General features: G+C 59.4%; 1 protein-coding gene across 7 annotated transcripts in view; it reads left to right on the plus strand.

The window, feature by feature from the left end:
• Positions 1–16,108, plus strand: part of MGRN1 (mahogunin ring finger 1) — a 56,796-nt gene extending 40,688 nt beyond the window's left edge. For 2 of the 7 annotated variants that reach the window (XM_028117560.2, XM_028117566.2), the window contains exons 11-17: positions 1,255–1,364; positions 3,513–3,578; positions 5,211–5,437; positions 6,876–6,993; positions 7,269–7,314; positions 8,378–8,476; positions 12,521–14,326. In XM_028117560.2, the coding sequence (XP_027973361.1) occupies positions 1,255–1,364; positions 3,513–3,578; positions 5,211–5,437; positions 6,876–6,993; positions 7,269–7,314; positions 8,378–8,476; positions 12,521–12,633 (779 nt within the window). In that variant the 3' untranslated portion in view covers positions 12,634–14,326. Of the gene's footprint in view, positions 1–1,254; positions 1,365–3,512; positions 3,579–5,210; positions 5,438–6,875; positions 6,994–7,268; positions 7,315–8,377; positions 8,477–10,725; positions 10,771–12,520; positions 14,327–15,995 lie in introns of those variants that run through there. The other 5 variants (XM_028117565.2, XM_028117563.2, XM_028117561.2 and 2 more) reach the window with 5 other exon arrangements.
• Positions 16,109–16,251: the final 143 nt, after the last annotated feature.

A 16,251-nucleotide genomic window follows, 5' to 3' on the forward strand; every position in this document is an offset into this window, starting at 1 on the left:
CCTCCAGTGGAGGAATCTAAACATTCTCAGGGCAGAAAATCCCACTGGATCAAAATGAGCATCAAGCTGGCGGGTGGGTCCCGGCAGCAAGGGAGCCCAGGGTGTGGGTGAGGAGCGAGGACGGCTTTTTGGAGAAAGCCTTCCTGCCCTTTCACCTCAGTGTGCTGGTCGGCCTCCTTGGGGTCTCCTGGGGCACTCGTGCCTCACCCCGCGCCCCTGAGGCAGCACGCAGCCCTGCAGCCCCAACTGCCATGCCTGTCTTGTCACTGTCTTGGGGCTCACAGCCTAGTAAGGCGCAGGGGTGGGTCTACACCTGTTGTCCCCCTGGGATAGACGGGTGTGTGCAGAGGCCACAGGGCAGGCCGAGCGTGTGGAAGTAGAGGATGAGGCTGTGGGGTCTGGGGGTCCAGAGTCCAGCCCTGATGAGACCTCAGGGGTAGGTGGGGGAGGCTGCAGGGGGCCGGTGTGCTGGCCCTGGAGGGTCAGGCAGCAGGGCCAGAAGCCCCTCCCGTGGGAGGAACAGGCTAGGAGCAGGGGAGTGGGGGGCCGAAGGCCAGCCTCCCCCATGGGCCCTGGCTCCTGGGCATTCTCGGCTGCGGCCTGGTGTGGAGGCCCCGGGGGGCCCTTGTCTCTGAGGCCTGCAGCCTGGGGCAGCCGCCGTCAGTGCTAGGGACATGGGTGCCCCTGGCAGGTGCTGGTACGGTGTGCAGCTGTGGACTGTGTGCAACCTGCATTTTTCGTCAACGTTACACTCCTGTTAGGGGAACTGACGGTCCAGGACGACCAGTAGCCTGCGTCCTGATTTATTTTCCCAGTTCTTGCTGCTGCTGGTTTTCCAGTGTAGAGATTGTGCTGTCGGGCGTTCACATACGTGCGTCTGCCTGCCCTTGGTATGACTTCAGGAGGAGACTGGCCAGTGCCCGGGGCACACCTTACGCTTTTAGCTGGTCGCCAGGTGTGACGCAGATGCACTGTTGCATGTATAGTCCAGGGTTCGGCCTGTGGGAGGCTGGTGGCACCCTGCTTGTTGCCCCAGAAGCTCCACCAGAACCAGGGTTGTGCACTCCTGGCCTCATCTGTCTCTCTTCCGGGCCACTCTGTTGTGACTCTGTTTTGCCTCTGATTTGGAAACGTGGCTTGTTCTAGGACCTCTGTGTGGTGGGTGGGTGGCCAGTGTCCCTGGAGCCCAGAGGGCCTCAGTGGTGCTGGAACTGGCTGCCCCTTGCCTCACGTGAGCCCTTCCCTCTGCCACAGCCTTCCGGGCCCTTCTGCAGATCCGGGCGGTGAGGAAGAAGCCAGGAGCCCTGTCCCCTGTTTCCTTCAGCCCTGTTCTGGCCCAGAACATGGACCACGACGAGCATTCAGTAAGTGCCTTTTTTTTCTGTGTTGGGGGGTGTGGGGCAGAGAGAGGAGGGGGTCTGGAGGAAGCCCCTGCCCACTTGCAGAGCCCATCAGGTGTCCACATGCTCTCAGGGCTTACCTTTGTGGTAGGACGGCTTCAGGTTCCCAGTGGGGCCGTGTCATGAGGCCCTGGTCGGTGGCCAGAAGGAAGGGCAGGGCCAGACTGTCTGCCTCTCTCTGCCTGCCAGCTCCATGGGCCTCCTGTGCCTGGCGGGCCAGTGCTGGTCCCCACAGGTGGTGGTGGGGTGGAAGGGGTGACCCAGGCTGGGCCCAGTGAGCCCCGGGTCCCAAGAGTGTTGTTTTTGCCGAGAGCAAGGGCCATCTGACGGCACGCAACCCTGCCTTGAGTGTGAGTGTCTGTCACCGTCACCGTCATTCTACCAGCCAGACAGCCAGGGCCACTGCATGGGTCCTAGAGGGTGAGGTCTCGCCCAGCGGGCAGTTGCCACATGTCCCCCTGACGTTCTCTGCCCACCTGGAGGTGGTGCCCATCCTGGACACAGGAGGGCACCTTGGCAGCCATCCACCTCACTAGCTTCCTAGGAAACCGGCAGGTAGAGCTTGCAGGCAGATAAGGGAAGACAGGCTCCGGCTTTGGGGAGAGAGATGGCTCTTTGGCTGAAGAGAGACGGAGAGAGACAGAGAAAGGCATGGAGAGAGATGGGCGGAGACATGGAGAGAGACACAGATGGGGATGAAAGTAGAAAAGCAGGTACTGAGACATTGGCAGAGAGACAGGACGAGACAAGGATGGGGCAGGAAGGGGAGGCTGGCGTGGGCAGGTGGGGCGGGCAGGGGTAGGCCCAAGTCTTGAGCTCCTAGGCCCCAGCCGGCCACAGCAGTTGTCAGCCAGTGGATCCGTTGTTGGGACTCAGTGATTCTTAGAGGAAAAGGACCCAAACCTTGTGGTTCACGCACCCACAAGATGGCCTTCTGTGCTGGGCCAGTGGGTGTCATGTGTTTGGCCTCTATAGTGATTCTGAATATTGGACCAGCAGTGTTTAAAAGTCTGGACATTTTCCTTAAGACTCAGATTTCTGGCTTCTCTTTCGAAATTTGTAGCTGTGGTCTCGCAGCTGGAGCAGAACAAGGCTGCCTCGAAGGTGGGGTCCCCATCACCCCCACTCTTCCTGGGCCAGCCAGACTGGGTGTTTTGCCTGCTGGACCCCTGTCGGCATCAGGGCTTACTACTTCCAAAACAGCCTTCCAGTGACTTTAATGTTGGGCTTGACTTAGGAACACTGAATATTTTCCCCAGCAATGCAGTTTTAGTAGAGATTGGAGTAGCCCTGAGATGTGATTTGTTCCTGGGAGAGAAGTCACTGTTCTGAGGGATGGGGGCTCGGGGATGGATGGTGGATTTTCTTGTTGCTTGTCTGTGCCCCTCCCAGGCCCTGCCCTGGAGTCTGAGCATCCGGCCTGACTTTCACTCTTACTCTGAGAGAGCCGAGATGCTGCTCACACTACTAGGCACACTGGGGTTTGAGTTGTAAGCTTCACATGCTCCTGTGACTTCCCCTCCAGAGGATAAAGATAGCCAAATAAACGGGCTCTTGTTCTCTGCCACATTCCCTGTACGAGCAATTTCCACATAGTGCCACAGAGAACCCAAATTTTCTTCCATGAGACCATTACGATCATTGAGGAGTGGGGGTGATCTGAGGTTGATTTTTCTCCCTAGCTTCCTCTAGGAGTTGGACATTGGTAATAAGTTTATGAGGCAGTGCTGAGCCTCATAGAGGTATGGGGTGGAGTGTTGCCTTCCTCTGCTCAGCTGGACCCACTTGTGGGGAGCGCCAGGCCAACCTCATACCTGTCCTGGCCAGGACTTGCTTCTCGGGGTGACCCAGACCGCGGGTGGGCAGTGGGACAGGGATGGGCTCTCCCAGCGGCAGAACTCCTGGGAGTTGTGTAGATGTCCAGGCCTAGGTCCCTGCAGAATCTTGTACTTGGCCAGGTCCCCGGACTTCACGTGCAGGTTACATTTGCCAAGTACAGGCTCACAGCACACCTAGAGACCAGCAAACCTGAGAGACCCCCCCCCCAGCCCGCCAGCTCCAGTGCCGTTTGGGGGGTGGCAGTTGTAAAACGTATGATTTTTATCTTGACAGTGTCCCTTTAAAAAATCAAAGGCGCACCCCGCCTCACTGGCCAGCAAGAAACCTAAAAGGGAAACAGTAAGTGTGTTTGGCCCTATGGCCACATCTTTGCCCCGCACCCTAATGATTCAACCAATGACAAGTATGGGAAGTCATTTTCACCCCAGGCTAACGTGTTTGGCTAATTTAATCTGTCCAATCCACTCTCCCCAGTCCCGGCGTCCCTGCCCAGGAAGGGAGTTTTGTGGAACAAGCAAAGCTCAAGGTCTGTCGGCAAAAAGCCAGTGTCTCGGCTCCCCGCTGCCAAGCGGCAGCAGCACCGGCCTCGGGCCGCCCCTTCTCGCCAGCTCTGCTTCTGCCCGTGGTCCCCAGTGGCCTCGTTTCCCTTTTTTTTCTTGCTGGCAGTGGAATGACGTTGGAGGTGGAGCTCCCTTGCTGCTAGTTTTTGCAAAAACCGTCCTCCTCGCGCTTGCTGCTTGTCCCGCATCCCCTGCTCTCTCCCCCTTGGATGGTAGCTCTTTGGGCCAAGGACTTGGTTTTCTGGCATTTTCCCTGCATCTCGGGGAGCAGGTGGGGACCTCTGCCTGGAGCCTCTCCTGAACCCCGTGGCCGCTTGGCAGAACTTAGGTGGAAGTCCCTGGAGGCCCAACCTGGAGGTAGAGGTTTTTCCTGTTTGGAGGGCAAGGAGGTTCACAGTAATTACTGGCCTTTAAGTGGAAGGCAAGTTGGGAGCAAATGCAGGGCACCACGGGTCCAGGGGCCCAGGGGACTCAGGAGGTCCTCGCTGAGGGCAGGGAACCCCTACCCTGGCCCTTCTGCCTTCCCCTGGTCCACAGGGTTGTCCCGTCGTCGCCCAGAAAGGCAGCTCTCCCTTCCTCCCGGCAGAGCAGTCAAGCGGGCGGGAGCTTCACACTGGGAGCACCACTGGGCATTTGCCCTTGGCCTTGTGTAGTGAGAGCGAGGCAGGTGGCTGTCCCACCTGCACAGCGGCCTGGGGGCCTAACATCTCCCGGCACCTGGGCATCTCCCCATCCTAACCCTAAAGCAAGACTCAGTCTGTTGATTTGCCTCACTCCCAGCCAGGGGGAAGACTGGTTCTGAACCAGGGGTGCCCATTAAAACCACCTGGAACACGCGTCACCTCCAGTGGACGCTTGTTCCAGGCACACAGGATCTCGAGTTGGGCCAGATGCCTGTATGGGGCAAAGCTCCCTGCGGGGCCAGGCCCTCCCTGGTCTAGAACACATGCGGCTCCACTGGCCTCTCCCGTCTTTGGCATGGCTTTGCTCTCCACCTGCTCCTGAGCCTCCTTGCTCTCTCTGATCCCTCACTCTCCACCCTTGCCAGGCAGGAACAGAAAGCCAGGTAGGGGCTGGCCGAGACCGGGGGTGGGGAGGCTCTTTTAGCTGCCCTGTCTTCCTTCGTCTGGGGTACAGAGCGGGCCACTCGGGCATCCCAGGCTGTGTGCTGCAGCTGATGGCCAAGGGAGCCCTGGGGGGGTGTCTGATGCTGCTGTGGTGTTCTTGGCACCCCTCTGAGGGAGGGTAATTTAGGTCCCTGGAAGGTGGAGTGGACAAGAGATGGCCAGAAGGCAGGTTCTGGGGAGTAGGACATCCCTGGGGCACAAGGCCAGCGTCTGGGGCTTTGTGGCCCAGGGTACTGAGCAGGGAGTGTGGCCAGCCCGTCCCTTACCCGCTTTTGTCCCCACAGAGCTCTGACAGCATCCCACCTGGCTATGAGCCCATCTCCCTGCTTGAAGCGCTCAACGGCCTTCGGGCCATCTCCCCGGCCATCCCTTCAGCCCCCCTTTATGAAGAGATCACCTACTCAGGCGTCTCGGATGGCCTGTCCCAGGCCAGCTGTCCACTCTCTGGGATCGATCGAATCCTGGAAAGCAGCCACCAGAAGGGCAAGCCGAGGAGCAAATCCCCTGACAGGTGAGGCTGGTGCCAGGATTCCCTTTGGGGGCTGGTATGTGGGAACCCAGCTGCCTGTTCTGTGGCGGGGGTCAGGGAAACATGCGGTATCATGAAAGAAGTGCAAAGCAGGGGGCCACCTGGGTGGCTCAGTTAGTTCATCGTCTGACTTCGGCTCAGGTCGTGATCTCGGGATCCTGGGATTGGGCTCCACGCTCAGTGAGGAGTCTGCTTTGAGATTCTGTCTTGCCCTCCCTCTGCCCATCCCCCTGCTTGAATGCACGCTCTCTCTCACCCTAAATAAATATTTAAAAAAAAAAGTGCAAAGCAGGTAGTATCTGCGGCTTTAGAATGTTTTGTTGGGTGAGCCATCAGAGTGACTCGCGGAACCAGTAGCAGGTTAGGTTATGGCTAAGGCTGGTTACAGCAAAGGAGAGAGAGCAAAGCAGCCGGAAAGATGCACTGGTGGAGGCCACAGGTACCCAGTGTCCCTCCCTGTCCCAGGCCACACAGGACACAGTAGGAGCCCTTTGAGTCTCAGGGTCCCAGGACTTTCTGGGGGCTGTCACATGGGCACATCCTGGGTGAGCAGCCATGGCACCAAACCCGGGCTGGCACGAAACCAGGCGCATGTCGTTGCCCTTGTTATGCCCAACAAACAGAGAGTCCAGTCATGCTTCCCCTGGACACATGCGAGACACAGTCTCTTCTCACACGTGCTGTTTATTTTTTTTGTTTATTTTTTAATTAAAATTCAAGTTAACGTAGAGTGTATTATCAGTTTCAGAGGTAGAGCTCAGCGATTCGTCAGTTGCATACAACACCCAGCGCTCGTTGCATCATGGGCCCTCCTTCATGCCCGTCACCCAGTTACCCCCCCTTCCCCCCCAGCAGCCCTCGGTTTGTTCCCTGTGATTAAGAGTCTCTTATGGCTTGTCTCCCTCTCTGATTTTATCTTATCTTATTTTTCCCTCTCTTCCCCTATGATCCTCTGTTTTGTTTCTAAAATTCCACACGGATGTGAGATCAGATGATAATTGTCTTTCTTTGGCTGACTGACTTCGCTCAGCATAATACCCTCTGGTTCCATCACGTGTGCTGTTTTCTTAAGTAAAGTTGGAAGTTGTGTAAAACCAGCCACGGCCCCGGGGACTTGCACACGTGGCCGGGCCACTCCAGATCCAGAAAGAAGCGTGGGGGTCTCTCCTGCTGCCCCCGCCCCCCACTCCAGCAGTTTACCTTTGTGATGCTCTCCTCCTCCTGGAAACACAGAGCTGGGGTCAGGCCCGTGCCTCCGAGTCCGTCCTACCACTGGGCCTGCTGGTGGGCGCTCTGCGGGCGCACACACCTCCCTGGGGCCCTCTGCTGGCTGTGCCGTCTCACCCACAGATGGCGTTGGCTTTTGTGGGTTGGTGTTTATCATCGACACGTCCTCCACTCCCGTCTTCTCTGTCCCTAGCACCCTGCGGTCTCCGTCATCCCCCATCCATGAAGAGGATGAGGAGAAGCTGTCCCAGGCCTCGGACGTCCCTCCCCCACTGAGTGGGGCGGGGCTGGCACTCAGCAGCTCCCCCGAGGTAAGGCCCTTCTGTCACCCTGTCCCCACTGCCTGTGGGGGGGCCTCCAAACCGGGGGTGAGGTGTGCCTGGGTCCCGCTCCAGCACTCTCTCACATGGCACCCTCAGCTGGTTCCCTCATCTGTGGGCTGCATCCTGTTTCCGGGAGGGGGGCTGTGCGGGAAGTCCTGGAGTGGCGGCCGCAGCTCGCCCCGCGCCCCCTCCCCCGGCCGTGCACAGCCTGCTCCCTGCTCGCAGCTCCGGAGCTGTGGGCACACTTTGTCCTTGTTTCCTAGAGCTTCATAATGGAGGAGGCGGATGAGGCATCAGCACTGAAGGAAGGTAAGCCCTCCGTTCGGGGAGCGTGTCCCCGGCCTCCTGTCAGAGGCCTCCCAGGCCACTCTTGCAGGGGTTTGGCAGGGCGTGTGCCGGCTCTGCTCCTTACTGCACTGTCTCCTAGAGCACAGCCCTCTGCTGCTCCTGGTTTTCTGCATGTGGCCAGCTGCTCATGAGTGTCCCATACGGGCTGCCCAGCCACCGCCTGGAGGGACCCAGGGTCCCTCTTGGGGCCGTAGGCTGGACCACCGGGTGCAGATGCACAGCTCAGCCAGGGCCCTCCTCTGTGTGTCCCTGTGTCCGCGGAGCGGGCCTTGCACCTCTCTGGAGTGGAGGGTTTAGCATAGCTCAGCCTGCTGGGGCTTGAGTCCCAGCTGCCACTAACGGACATTGACCTCCCAGTGGTTGTGGGCCTCCCTCTGCCCCAGCATGTGGGGTCCGCCTGCAGGTTTCTGGGCCTGGGGCCTTGGGTCTGGGTTGTGAGTGTTGGCGCCCAGGGCAGGGTGCCCAGTCTGGGTATCTTCACTTCCTGCCTCTTAGGCCTGGGCTCCTCCACCTCAGGATGGGCCTGACCCTCTCCCGACATCCCTTCCTTCCTGGGCAGAGCATGCCCAGACCAGGTGGCTCTCCACTGTGCCTGTCCCAGGGCCCGGGTCCCCCTTCTGCCAGAGGGGACCTCCCCCTGAGGACACTCTGGGCAGCACTGGGACCTGTGCGAGAGGGGGTGTCCACACACGGGCCCCACTAGCTCTCCACTCTGTGGCCCAGCTGGAAGGAGAAGCAGGAGACCGTTAAATCTATTACCTTCTTGTTTTTGTATAAACAGGAGTATGTAGTGTTTCTCCAATGAAAAACAAAGCCCCAGGCTGGGGTCGGGTGAGAATGATAGTAAAGAAAAGCAAATGTTGGCCTCTCAGACCTAGAGGGCGGAGGAGGGAGTCAGGGTGGGGTCTGGCCCGCAGTGGCTGCAGAGCCCTCAGGGAGGAAAGACAGGCTCCTGGGGGTCCTGACCAGAGGGATAGTGGCCACCTTCTGCCTCTGGGCCTCTGACCTGTCCCTTCCTCTGCAGGGAGCCAAGTGCCGTCCATTGAGAACGTCCTGCAGGATGGCAGCCCTGAGCCCTGCAGCCATGGCCAGCCCCGCCTGCCGGCCGATATCTACCTACCAGGTAACGGCATTCGGCGCTGGGCCTGGGGGTGGGGTGGGGCGGGGGGTGTATATACTGTCACCGTCCCCATGGAGCTTGCGCTGACTCTCTCCATGGCGCTAGGGATTTGGTGTGACTGCTCGGGGAGGGGCTGGCCTGTTAGGAGCCCAGGTTTCTCTCCCTGGCTCTACTCACACTCCTTTTGACCCCAAAGCACAGCCTGGCCCTGGCTCCACAGTCACCCCCCTGCAGCCCCTTGCTCTCTGGTGCAGGGCCTGTGCGTGAGGCCCCTTCACACCCGGAGCCGCCAGCTCAGGATCTGGAAGGCAGGAAGGGCTTCTTGTTCAAGGACACGGTCCTTCTTTCCATCCATTTTCTGCGTGGAGCCTGGTAGGCCGCTCTAGCCCCGCTGCAATCTCCCACTCTTACTTCACCCGTGGGCCCAATAGGCCCTGTTCGGGTGCCCCAACAGCAGGGCCTCTGCCCCAGGGAGCTACACACAGAAAGCCACCTGCGTGCCCCAGGCATGATGCTGGCCACCAGTCGTCTGCCACCTGCCTGAGGGGCTAACGGGCACTCGCAGGGCCCAGGTGATGTGGCGCATCGCAGGCCAGCGCTGGGAGGACAGGTGGGGTGCCAAAGCACCTGCGAGCCCCAAGGGCAGTGGGGGAGGGGTCTTGCTTCTCTGCCCCCCTTTTCCAAAGGCCTCTGCCTCCTGTCCCCAACTCTGCTCTCTGTTCCTCTGGGTCAAGATCTTCAGCTTTAAGTCCCGGGCTCCAAAGATGGGGGACAGGAGTTGAGGGCTCTCAGAGACTGGTGCCTGCTGCCTGCTAAGATACCATCGGAGGGTCCAAAATCAAGATAAATAGCCACGATACCCTCAAAGTCCGGCTCCTGCCATGTGGCTAGGAAGCACCTTTGCCCCCTGCCTGCCCCAGTTCTCGGTGACCTGACCTGTGCATCGGGCCTGGCTGTGATGTGCTTTGGTTTGGAGGTGCCTTGTCCTGCCCGCCCCAGCATCTGGACAAGCAGTGGCCTGTGCAGACAGAGGGTCCAGTTAGCCCAGAGGGTGGCATGGTCACCAGGGGTAGGAAGGGCAGGGCAGTAAGTGCCGTCGGCACTTGTGCGCCTACCCAAAGAGAAACCATGGGTGAAAGCCATGTTTAGGACCAGCGTTCCATAGAGTAACACAGAATTCCAGTAAGTTCTTTCAAGGATTTTCTTAAAATTACAAGCTTGGGGTGATGGGGAGAGCCCGGAGAGGGACTTCCTAGAAGCATGAGTGAGAGTTGTGATTCTGTGGGTGAAGGGACACCTTGACCCCACCCAGCAGTGCCGGCCACCTGCCCCGCGGTGTCTGCAGGTCAGGACAGGTGACACCAGGCTCTGTGGCTCTCTCACCCCCCAACCCCAGGCCGGTGACGTGGCCTGCTTCATTCAGCTCCACAGATGGGGCGGGGGGGCAAGTTGGCTGTGGAGGTGGTAAAGGAGAGGCTGAAATCCGTGTTCGGGGCAGCAGAAGCCCGAATCCAGCCACGGAGCATGAGGAGGCAGCAGGGTGGGGCGATGCTGTGGCTCTGGGGCCCGCGCCCCACCGGGGTGTGCATGCTGCACGCTGTGCCCTGAGCAGCGCCGTGAGCACCCGGGGGCTGCCCCCGACGTGGGGGCCGGGCAGGGGTCCTCACAGACGCGCACACCTTTATAAGTATAGGTGTACCTGTCTTCCTTTATTCCCGAGCTGACACCTTCTGTCCTGCTACTGGCTCTCGCTTAGCCGAGATGCTAAACATCTTTCACATCGGGCTGTGTTCAAGAACAGGGACATGCCCACGGGTGTCTTCGTTCTTTACAGAAGCTGCACAGCTGTCCCCTGGAGGGACGGGCACAGTGTAGTGAAGCTTCATGTCCATAGTGTTGATAAGGGGATGATAAGGAGGCTGGGCAAATCCATGTTGGAAAGCTAGATGCGGGTAGCCCTGTGGGGGTGGGGGCCCCCTGGGCGCCGCCTCCCTCGAGGTGAGCCCCGCCCGCCCCGGCCCCTGCCCTGTGCATGCTTCCCTGGGCTGAGTGCCTCTGCGTTGGACTGTGGCCCAGTGCTTTGTTCTCCTTTGTTTCAGCACAGGAGTCTGTGTGGGCGTTTCGTCCGGTCCCCGCCCCCCACCGCCCACCCCAGGGAATCTTGTCCTAAAGCAGTGCATTTGCTGCGGAATGTGCTGGTCTGTCTGAGTGCTTTGCTAACTGAGCTTCCATCTTTCTCCTCCTCTGCACAGCCCTGGGGCCTGACTCCTGCTCTGTTGGTATAGAGGAGTAAGCTGGTACGTGATCGCCTTCATCCGTGTTGTGGGGTGGCTCTGAGGGGCATCCTTGACAGTGCTGGACTGAGGACCTCCCCAGCTCCCTCTCCCTCTCCTGCTTCTTCCCTGGGGGTTCCTTGCCCTTTTCTGGGCTTCTCCACATCCATGTCTTCCTTGGGGTCCTGGATTCTGAATCCAGAGCTCTCCAAACGTGCTACACCTTTGCCCCTAAGAGGTGGTCCCAGGGGGTCTGACATTGGCCTACTTTTGGAGCCAGAGCTTTTTCTGTCTGGACTGTGTGGCCCAGCCAGGCCTTTTTAGCCTTTAGGGCCCCAGGAATGGTGACTTAGCCCTTGCTGAGATCCCCGTTGCTGCTGACTAACCTGTCCCCCAGCCTATGTATGGAACTTTCGGAACACCAGCACAGGCTGAAATCAGGCCATTAGGAGGCCATGTGAGGTTGACCTCCACCCTGATTGGGAGATGCCTTCATCTGCGTGACCTTGCCAAACGATTGTTTATGGAAGGTCGTTCTAAGAGTACCACCACCCAAACAAGCGAATGCGATTAGGACCTTCTTCCCCTTCTTCACATGACGGTAGCAGCTCTGGGAAGTCTGGTGGTGGGAGAACCCGGTGCCTTCGGTGGCCCGATCTTTCCCAGATGCGTGTGGGGTGGAGCGCTCCAACAGGACTCCCGGCCTGTCCTGGCAGCGAGAGCCTGGCAGCCCCCGCGGGGACATGTGCCCCAGGCTGGTGTGCGGCCTTCCTCCTAGCCAGCTGTCCTCAGCTTTGGTGTCTGTCCGCTCGTTTTGACAGCTGCTTTTACGTCCTTGCACAAACCTTTCTTGTTCTCCTTGAATGTTTCTTCTGATGAATCTTTCCCTCTGTTGAAGTAGGGCCCAACGCTTTTATAAAGTCAGCCCTGGTCTCCATGTCAGTGGATGTTGAGTGCTGTGATCTGAAACTTCCAGGAGTAGAAAATGCACAGGGGTCAGGCTGAGCTCCAGGGAGCTGTATTTTGCCTGCAGGCTGCATAGCATAGCTGACGCCCTGCACAAAGCCACAGATCCTAGGAAATCAGTTCCTCCACCTCAGGGTCTGTGTCGTGGGTGACGGGGCAGATGCACTCCTTGGTTTGTGATTTGAAGGCTGTCCGGTAGAGCTCGTGTTCAGTGGGCGGGCGGCCGGCAGCCGTGCCTCTGCATCTCTGACAGTCCTGCTGGTACTCGCTGCTGCAGGCCCGGGTCACAGCTCCAGCACCAGCGCCCTAGGGAATACACTTAGTCCAGGGACAGAGCGCCTCGTGGCATCGTGAGGCAACAGTGTGATCATGGCGGAAAAGGCCCCTGAAGAAGGCAGGGTTGGACTCCGGGGGCTGCTCTGAGCGCAGAGATGCCCCCAGGTCCAAGTCCACTCCCCCTCTGCCTGGGCTTGACTGAGTCCTGGTATAATTCAGTAGTGAAGGACAACAGCTGGTCAGATCCCAGGAAGCAGGGACTGGGAGAGGGAGGAGGTGAGCGAGGAGACCCCAGGAGGCGGGAGCCCACGGCGCCCCGTTGCATTCTGTTCTGGGGCATCAGCTGGTCCTGTTGCCTGGGATGTGCTCCAAGAGAGACAGACTCCTCCTTACTCTCCTGGGGCTGGAGTTCTAGGTCTCTGGGTGGCCCTGCCCTCTGTGGGAGGCTCATGGTTGGTGAAAACTGAGCCTGATGGGTGAGGTGGGTGACTCGGCCACCCATGACCGCTTCGCCCTCTGCTCCTGCCTGCAGGATGGTCCACCTCCATGGAGACGCCCCACAGCCTCCGTACCACTGGCCCGCCCTGGCCTGTGCTCGGTGGCCCCAGTCCTGACCCTGGGGCCACTGAGCTGACCCCACTCTGAGAGCCTGGCCAGGCTGGCAGCATGGAGCCCTTAGCTCCCCAGACTTTGCTGAGGGGCCACCGGATTCCAGCGTGACCCCTGGCCTCTCCTGTCTTGCACGCTCTGCGTGGCCACTGGTTCTGAGGGGCCACACGACCCTTGATTGAAGAGCACAGTGGACTGTCTCCTCTGACAAATTCCTTTTTCTACAGTCGATGTATTTGTAAATGGTACAAGATGAAGGACGGCAGCTTTCTGTTCTGGGCTCTGAGCTCTGGGGTTTCCCCCAAACGCCCCATTGGCTAAGTGGCTGGGACTGGGGCCTGACCACCCCTGTGCAGCCTGGACCAGCTTCTTGCAGCATCCTAGCTACTGAGGACTTGACATCCCAAGAACTCACAAATTCTCTGAAGAAAAGTGTGTTGGTGGGTGAGGTGGTATCTTCACAGGAGATGTTATAGGGACCTTGTTGGCCGAGGAGGAAAGGAAGTGGGGACTGAGTCATGGTCAGTGAAGGAAACAGTGCCTGTCCCCTGCCCCATGTGCGCCTGTGTCCTTGGCAGCCCAGCTCTTGCTGCTCGCACCCTCTGCTGCTGCTTCCCCTTCCTGGTCCAGTCCGGCGGAGTGGTGGGGGGGGGAGGCGGACTGCCTCCCACAGCTCCCCCTCCCCCTGGGGGCTGGGGGCTGGGTCTGCCGCGGGGGCAGAGGCAGCAGACAGAGACCCGTGGCCCCTCTCTCGGCCCTGCGCCTTCTCTGAAGCGGCTTTGCTCACATGGCAGGTCCCTGCAGGTGCAGGGGCTTCTGCTGGGCTAGCTGCTGCCCACTTGCCCCAGGGAGGGATCTGAGCAGCTTCCCTGCTCCCTCTTGGCCACTGAAGTGTCCCTTGGTTTCTCTTTGACTTGTTCTGTCTGGGGTCCCTGTAGTGGACTGCCTGGGGGACGCACATGGCAGATCCCATCTAAGGTGACCTCGTCTTTTTTTTTTTTTTTAAAGCAAAACTTTCTGGGCAATAGCAAGGCAAAGGGGGCATCCAGCCGTGGTGGCCCAGGGTGACAGCTGCCCAGCAGGGACCTTGAGCCAGGTGGTTGGGTCTGTGCAGCTCCCCGAGGTGGGAACACTGTCCTGGTCTGGGGTGGGGGGTGCAGCGCAGTGCATTTTCTGAGGGGCTACCCTGGGAAGGATGGTTCTGGGGCAGCTGGCCTGTGTGTGCAAAGCCCTGGCCCCCGCCCCGGCACTCTCCCTGTGGCTCGCCCCACAGGATGCTCAGGAGAGAATCCAGCAGTAGAGGACTCGTCTTCTCTCCAGTTGAGCCTGTGAACAGAGCGCTGCCCTAGACATAGCTCTCGGCCATGCGCAGGCCATCTTTTCCCAGCCACTTGACTCCTTGCCCTCCACGGCCCTCCCTGGCCCTCCCCTGCTCTCCCCTGCTGCCTGCTGTGCCCTCAAGCCTGGGCGAATGCCAGCGCGCACACAGAGAAGTGCAGGCACGCGCGCACACAGCCTGGCTGCCTCCCTCCTTCCCTCCCTCCCCTTTCTGCTCCCGAACTGCCAACCCCAGCGACAGGCCCTTGGTATTGGTGCCAGTGCTCTGTTTGAAGGCCAGGATGCAGACTGGCCTGTCTTGGACTTACATGTGCTATCATTTGATGTACTCTGATTGGCTAGTTTCTGTTCGTTTTTACTGTATATTTATAGTAATAAAATCATGCAGCAATATCTTGTCCGCTCCTTCCTCTGCGCATTGCACCGAGGGACTTCAGCTGCTGCTTGTTCTGGAGGCAGGACGGCAGAGCGGCTCCGGGCAGCTCTGGCCGCCGCCACCGCAGTGTGAGCACGTCCGTGTGCGCGAGTTGTCAGTGGCACGTGACTTCCAAGAGGGCGAGAGCGCATGAGGTGGTACGTGAGGCGCGCAAGCTGCTGTTTGTTACAACTGTGGCCGTCGTGCAGATTCTGGGTTGGAGTGAAGCGGACTCTGGGGACGGGGCTCGTCTTCTGAGCGGCGGAGCAATCCCCGTCTTCACTGCCAATCGCTCCCTCAGATATTTACTGAGCACCTACCGTGCTGGGGCTGGAGGGGGCCCAGACCCGCATGGCCCCAGCCCCGGGAGTTTGTGTTCTAGGCACTGGGACACTGTGCAAGTAATCCGAATCTTCCCAGGTTGGGTGACTGTTGGAAGAGTCAGCTGGTGACAAGGTGGAGCTGCATGGAGTACTTGATTTAACCTGTGACGGAGGCGGGCCTCTCTGAAGGGCGTTTCAGCTGAGCCCTGCTGGTGCCGACAAAGGCCCTGGGGCCAGAGTGAGTCTGGTATGACCCCTGAGCAGAAAGAAGCCCTAGTGGCTCCCGTTGCTGGAGCGCCAGAATCGAGGAGTGTTGGTGGGGTGCAGATGCCTCAGGACCTTGTAGGGACAGTTTTATTCTGAGAACAGTCAGAGGTTTTTACACAGGGCAGCAACTCTCCACAGCTGTCGTGTGGAATGGATTAGAGGGCCAGGTTTGGTTGCTGGCTTCCCTGCCCTGCAGGCGGCCTCCCAGTAGGGAAAGGCTCTAGCGCCCCAGAGCTCCCAGGCAGCACTGGCCCCACTCTGCCTCCTCAGGTCCCCTCTGACTCAGTGCTTACTGGTGAGATCATTGTTCTCAGCTAGCATGCCCCGGGGCAGGCCTACCACCCTCAGCCCTGCAGCGGCTGTCATGTTTGGGTCTGGCATGGTCCCAGGGTGGGTGGAAAGGTGTTCCGTGTCAGACGAGTTCTTGCATGGGCTGCGCTGGATCTCCCTCTTTTGCCAACGGACCAGAAATTGTGTTAACATCTTGTGTCAGGGAGGGGTTGGGGGCATGGGGTACCTTTCCTCTGTACCCCCTTACTTGCCCCTTCCCCCAGCCCTGGGTTTGGGTCATGGAGACGTGGCTGCCTGTGGCCTGGAGATGTGGTTGTTTCGGGATGGGCCCTTCCCCTCGCTGACCTCTCTTCAGACACGGTTGCTTGCCCTGGAATCTGGCTCCTCCCTGCCAGTTGTGGTTGCCCCTTCTGAGTCCTGACCCCGGGAGAGGCCATGGCTAGGGACAGAGCCTGCCTCTTTGGATCCTTATTCCCCATTTCTGAGAGTACCGGCACGGACTCACTGTGTGAACGAGTGTCTAGTGGGTCCTACCAACCCCTTGCCCGCCCTCTGCCCCTGCTCTCCTCTCCTCAGCCCTGCTCAGGGCAGCCTTCTCTGCCACAGCGCTTGCCCTCGCTCACTGCATGCAGTTCTCCGAGGCTGTGGCTGGGGCGCCCATCCTGTGAGTGCAGGTGGCAGTTCCTTCGCTCATTAAATCCGTGCCCACTGTGGGAGGGGAATGGAGTTTGGGCCAACCAGTGGAGTGAGTGGCCCCATTGCAGGATTCCAAGGAGCCCCAGGGCTCCCTCTTGGACACTTGCTTCCCGTGTTCCCGAGCCCCAGCGACTTGCTTCTCCCGCAGACACGGGGTAAGTACTTCAGGCCCCCTTTGTGAAAGTTGGGAGGTCTTCTGTTGAGGACACGGGAGGAGACATGGTGGGAATCTAGGGTGGGATCCTGGCTCTGGCACCAACTGCTGGGCGCCCTTCAGGCAAGTCCTGTTCCTCTGTGTCCCAAGTTTCTCCTTGGTAAATGGAG

This window comes from Eumetopias jubatus, unplaced genomic scaffold (assembly GCF_037043125.1).
Source record: "Eumetopias jubatus isolate StellerSeaLion01/CBP00866 unplaced genomic scaffold, mEumJub1_p1.0 scaffold_12, whole genome shotgun sequence".
In the NCBI taxonomy this organism is placed as follows: Eukaryota; Metazoa; Chordata; class Mammalia; order Carnivora; family Otariidae; genus Eumetopias; species Eumetopias jubatus.